Source organism: Ahaetulla prasina, chromosome 1 (genome assembly GCF_028640845.1).
Source record: "Ahaetulla prasina isolate Xishuangbanna chromosome 1, ASM2864084v1, whole genome shotgun sequence".
In the NCBI taxonomy this organism is placed as follows: domain Eukaryota; kingdom Metazoa; phylum Chordata; class Lepidosauria; order Squamata; family Colubridae; genus Ahaetulla; species Ahaetulla prasina.
Genome location: NC_080539.1, coordinates 255,148,730 through 255,154,529, shown reverse-complemented (window position 1 = coordinate 255,154,529; position 5,800 = coordinate 255,148,730). Strand labels below are relative to the sequence as shown.

The window sequence follows — 5,800 nt, the reverse complement described above, 5'->3', positions numbered from 1 at the left end:
CCCCGGTTCACATACCATGCTAGGTCAGGATACTCAATTCAAGTTTCTCCCAACATGTGAACTCAAGCTTCTGCTTTCTAATGCAAGAGATTAGGACTCCTTATGAAACAGCTAATTGTGGCAATTAGTTTAAGAGAACCAAATCTTGCCTCTTTTTAGGCTCTTTCCATAGTCAGTCTAGGAAAATTGCTGGTGACCTGGTTACTGTAAAAGAAGACTGCTCATCTCATATACTCATTGATACTTTCCCCCTCAAAAGCCACATTGTTTATAATCTGTTTCTGTGTCTTAAACTACAACATCCATTCAGACCTATACACTTCTACAGTTTTATTTTCAGGCTCTCTCTGAATCCACCAACATTCTTTTGAAGGATACTAACATTTTTGGTGTCAACCTCTGTTCAGAAATATGCATCATCTCCATAATTCCTGTCATCAACTCTGAATTGTTGTTACATCAAATAAATATTTGAACCAGTTTAATTTTAATTATATCATTGTCTGCTACATATTGGGAAAAAGCTAAGGTGAAATCAATATATTGTCCCCTCTGTATGAACACACACACACACCCAGAATAATTCAGATTGCTACACAACTCAGGTTTTACCAATTTGCAAGTATCTTATAAAATGCCTTGTTCTACAATATGTGCTATAACCCTAATGAGAATTATGTTTCCTTAGGGTAGCAATATATTATTCATGCTCTTGTTTTAGAGAGTAGGAAGGGCAGAATAAAAATGTTCTGTGTCTCAAAAAACTAAGAACTGATTAGACTCCCTATATTCCAAACAATCTCAGATTTATTCTGATTTAACAACATAAATAAATACTATTTCTTGCATACAACTTTGATTTATATACATCTGTTCTTGAAATGCAGATTTTGTTAAATCAGCACAAAGCCCTAAAAAGAAATTCCACATGATAAGGAAATAGTGGAGATGTGAAAAAATAGGGATCAATATTCATTCACAAATTTGTATCCTAACCTGGATGGCTGGCACTTATTATTTGGGTACCTTAAAGGTCAGTGCTTTCTTTGACAAATGCTCCTCTTATCATTCATTTACGCAGTTATTGCCATTACCAAATAAGCAAGCCTAGAATGCAGTTCTAGGATCTCTTTGAGGTTAAAACCTATGTTTTATTTGTACAACACATATACCTGCCAAAACAGAAACCTGCGTAAGGTTTCAAGTGTCCTTGTTTTATTCAGGTAACAACAGTAAACTAGATAGATATTTCGTCATTGCTTTGTGCCAATAATGTAATAGTTGTCTTCTGAGGTAGTGAGCTGGAGAGATAAACGGCTTTCTTCTTGTTATTCAGAACTGAGCTGACCTGAGTTTTGAAGAGTCTTATGACAAGGAAAAGGAGCAGCACTTGGCTGATGAGATCATCAATTCTATAAAGTCCTTTGACAAATATGGAAAACAGAAAGAGATCTTAGAGATCCAAGTGTGAATTTGAGCCAAAAGTCAGTGCTGACCCATGACATAAGTCCGCCTGCAGTACTTTCCTGGTGCTAGCAACTCCAGAGTCAGCTCTGTTATGATTGCTGTAAGACCCCATACACGGTGAGGGCCATGCAAGAAGACAGGCAATGTGTAGCGGTAGATACCATCACGGCAGTAATGGGTGTAGCCCTGGTTCTTTTCTTGTAGCAAGTGGGAGAAAGACAGTGTGAAGACAGCCTCAACCTGTAAATCGAACAACAAAGATTGAGTGGAAGCATAACTTGTCTAATTTAGTTATGGGATAATTTCTCTTCCATCAAAATCCTTTGGAAGCAGTTAGTTCAGATCTCAAATTGTAATATTGGAAAAAAAGAGAAAAGAGGATCAGAAATAAACAGAAGGGGGGAAAGGGGGGGAGAGGTTCAGAAATAGAAACATCTGGTATCAAAAAGAAAGAGAATGGTGCATCCCACCCATAAGATCTCTACCACAGGTTGCTTATGCGTCACTCAAGAGATTACTTCCAAGGGAATTAGTTCTTAACACAGGAAGAATTGCCACTAGAATATCACTAAGTGTTTGAGAATTTTCTTTCACACCCATCTTTCTAGAAAAATATATTGAATAAAAATAATATGTGATACACTGTGTCACTGTGTCCCAGTTAATATTCTGATTCACCTCTTGGCGGTTAGGTTTCAGTGTCAGGTCCTCCAAAGGCCCCAGGTTTGCTAGTACAGGAGCCACAATCATATTAGTCTGAAAAAAAGAGGCAAAATTAAACAGATATGAGTCTTTCACTATCCCATGCTTTCTCAAAGAAAAGAAAAGCATACCCCAGATGGTATGTTAATTTCCAAGCTCAGCTTTTCTGTTTTCTGGAAATTTTCCATTGCTCTCATATCAGACAGCAATTACAAAAAAATATTCCCCCCCTCTGACTGATTCGAGCACAAAACAGCATATCCATCGTGATTCCACGACAGAAGCCTATTTCAAAGTTCATCTTACCCCCGAAGATAAGGAGCTACATTAAGCATTACCTTATCAGGAATAGGTCTCATGATTCCCCAGACACAGTCCTCCTTTAACTGTATGCCCAGCTCTTCATGAGTCTCCCGCAGTGCTGTGGTGATGGCATCTTGGTCAGAGTCATCACGTTTACCACCTGGGAAACTGCAAAAGCCAATCCGTTATTGTGCAAGGGAAGTTTGGGAGGGGAAAATCTTAAGATTACTTGACAGGGACTGGGAAAATCAGAAAGTTTCCTGGACATCTTCTGGCTCAATCACTAACTTTGTGCCAGGTTCTTCAAAGAAGACAGAATTGTCTTCTGCTTTTCAAATGCCTCGGCAGCCTGTATTGCTATGAAATGTTTGCATGCCAATTTGTAACATTCAGCTAAACAATGCTTCCCTGCCCCTTTCTTTAGAACAACTCTTAAAACAACTCTAAAACAATTAGGTCCTGCCTTTTGCAAGACTTTCATACATCTGGAGACAACCATTGTGCCTCTCTTTAATCTTCTCTATACTCGGGTTTTCAACTATTCTTCAGAAAACTTAGGAGGTCCATCAAAGACAAGGAGAGGATGTGACTGGGAGTTAATGAATCCCATGTGGGTAGTCTGCAGTTTATCTTTGCATTTACCAAGGAGGAAGATTAAGCTGTCAAGTACCTGACTTGCCCTTTGTATAAACCGCTCAGAGTGTTGGAACGCAGTGTGTACAGGATCGCTGGTTCCCCAGCCACGGAGCACAGAGATACCAGCACAGCTGCCCCCATAGTTTCTTTTCTGTACCGGACCGTGGATTTCTCTAGCAGCCCTCTGCACCGCTGCTCGTTTTCCCAGGATAAATATCTACGTACCACACCCACACTGGCTATGGGTATACGGAGCATACGCTGACAGAGGTAGTGCAGAGACGGAAGCATAGTGCCCTAAATGGGGGGGAAAAAGAGGAAGGGAAGAATTTCAGCCGAATGGCAGTCCACCCCTTGCGATTTAGTAATTCCTTCAGCCTCATCACATGGTTCCTAAGGCTAGTCCAAACTTGTTGTGCAAGGGAGGCAGGGAGGGCTAAAGTTTGGAGTCCAAACTCCAGGGTCTACATTTCATCTCCCCTGGTCAAACGTGGACCAACCACTCTTAGTCTGCGACAGTCGTTTGGTATCATATCAGCAGGAAACGCGGCTGCGACCGCCGTACAAGCACAAAGACCCGGAAAACGCACGGGGGATTTGACAAGCCCAGAGCAGGCGGGGGTTGAAGTCCTCCATAGTCACAAAACGAGAACTATCCTAGGATGGTTAATCAGGATGCAGGTCTTGGGTGTTTCTGTTCTGCCTGATCAGCTTTACCCAGAGTTCTCCATATGAGCTGGACATCACCTCCCATTATCCTTAGCCAACCAGCCTGAGATGGGAGCAGTAGTCCACCCCATCGAGGAGATGCCGGGGCTTCTGAAACCGTCCCATTCAATCTCCAGAAGCCAAAAAAAAAAAAAGGAGGTTCGTTCTTTCCAGAGAAGCCACCAAGGAAAGGCACAAGACAGTCCTCGGTCCGCTACCACAATTACCCGCAAACTACCCGGCGACGCAACGGGCTACTCAGAGCAACCAAAACCCAGCGGAGAATCCCACTTCACAGTTCTTCCTATTAGCCCCGCCCCTCTCCTCCCCTCAACAAACATGGCGGGACTGAAAAGCTTCCCAGCCTGTTTTTCAACAAATGGGGCAAAAGGGCACACTTCCGCCAGGCCGAAATACGGAAAGCGCCATTCTAACCTCGTAGAAACGTTCCTCCGTCAAAAGAGAGAATTCTTCGCCGAGAGCAGCGTAAAACCGACAGCCGAGGACGCCGCCTCCACCAATGAGACCGTTGGGTGGCAAAAGCCACGCCCCAAACTGAGAAGCTGGGCGGTGCAGCGAGACCTCCCTCGCCCCTTAAGAGACCTTGAGGGCGGCCGTTAGGATTTTATGGCTGGAAAGGTTAGAGCAGGGAGTTGAAGTCCACAAACCTTAAAGATACTAAGGTTAGAGACCCCTGGGTTAGAGGGCTAAACGGCTCTTTAAGGCAGGGGTCTCCAACCTTGGCAACTTTAAGCCTGGAGGACTTCAACTTCAACAGCAAAGCTGGCTGGAGAATTCTGGGAGTTGAAGTCCTCCAGGCTTAAGGTTGCCAAGGTTGGAGACCCCTGCTTTAAGACATCTTTGTTTTCTTTCAATGATTTACACAGGAAAGCTTTGTGCTGACATACTCTGACAAGTTTGAACTCCACCCAATATACATGTATTCTTAGACTATGGGATGCAAAAAGATCTATTTAAGTCAAGGTTGAAACTTGCTTTTATGAGATGTTAAGATATTCATCAAACAGTAATTTTAAAAATCCTTACTTTTCAGGATAGGTATTAAACCACATGAAGATAGCAAAATGATAGCATCAATGACAAAATGGAAAGTTTATTTGGGGTCTTCTGCCCTGGAATTAATCCCCAAAATGATGCATATGTTTGCCACCTTGAGTTACTTGTAAAAGTAATAAAGACAGGATACAAATAAATAATAATTGCACCCAGGAATTGTCATAGCTCAGGCTGTAAGGAGCCTGTTATTAGAACACAATAGCCTGCAATTACTGCAGGTTCAAGCCCGGCCCAAGGTTGATTCAGCCTTCCATCCTTTATAAGGTAGGTAAAATGAGGACCCAGATTGTTGGGGGGGCAATAAGTTGACTTTGTAAAAAAATATACAAATAGAATGAGACTATTGCCTTATACATTGTAAGCCATCCTGAGTCTTTGGAGAAGGGCGGGGTATAAATGTAAATAAAAAAATTAAATAATAATTTATCTATAAATACAAATAAACTGATAAATAGCCCACAGAATCTCTTGTAATAGTATCACCTATTATCCAGGAAGTTATTTTAAGCATGTCTGCTAGCCTTAATACGTTAGACAAAAATTGTGGCCTATTTACAATGGAGAAATATGTAAAATAATTCAAATGCCACCATGGCTGAACATAACAATGTAAAGTGGAGAAGAGGGCAGGTCCCAGTTTAACATTCCTAAGTGAGGTTGGAGCCCTGATACATAACGCTATGTTTTACCCACTATAGATCCTTCAAAGATCCTGTGCTTTTCTTTTCTCACTGCGGATGAAACAGGATTTTGTATTACAATATGGTATCTATGTATTTAAGCAATTTAGAGGCCATTGAACAACTCTAGGTGGCAGATAGTTTAAAAACCAGTATAGAATACCACAAAAGAAAAAAAATCATAAGCAGCCCAAAGACAAACTAATTTCATTTAGTATGAAACAGTC

At 41.5% G+C, this 5,800-nt stretch overlaps 1 protein-coding gene across 1 annotated transcript; it reads right to left on the bottom strand.

The window, feature by feature from the left end:
* Positions 1-315: 315 nt before the first annotated feature.
* Positions 316-4,381, bottom strand: NUDT8 (nudix hydrolase 8). Its single transcript, XM_058154837.1, has 5 exons — positions 4,252-4,381; positions 3,143-3,405; positions 2,508-2,640; positions 2,146-2,223; positions 316-1,707 (listed from the first exon to the last, which is right to left on the bottom strand). The coding sequence occupies exons 2-5, from the start codon at positions 3,397-3,399 to the stop codon at positions 1,486-1,488; spliced, it is 690 nt and encodes a 229-aa protein (XP_058010820.1). The 5' UTR covers positions 3,400-3,405; positions 4,252-4,381; the 3' UTR covers positions 316-1,485.
* Positions 4,382-5,800: the final 1,419 nt, after the last annotated feature.

Excerpts from the sequence above, each read along its gene's own strand:
- NUDT8 (XM_058154837.1), bottom strand. The coding sequence starts at position 3,399 with ATGCTTCCGTCTCTGCACTACCTCTGTCAGCGTATGCTCCGTATACCC. Across the intron at positions 2,641-3,142 it reads TTATACAAAGGGCAAGTCAG|TTTCCCAGGTGGTAAACGTG; the intron begins GTACTTGACAGC and ends TGGCTTTTGCAG. Across the intron at positions 1,708-2,145 it reads TGAAACCTAACCGCCAAGAG|GTTGAGGCTGTCTTCACACT; the intron begins GTGAATCAGAAT and ends TTCGATTTACAG.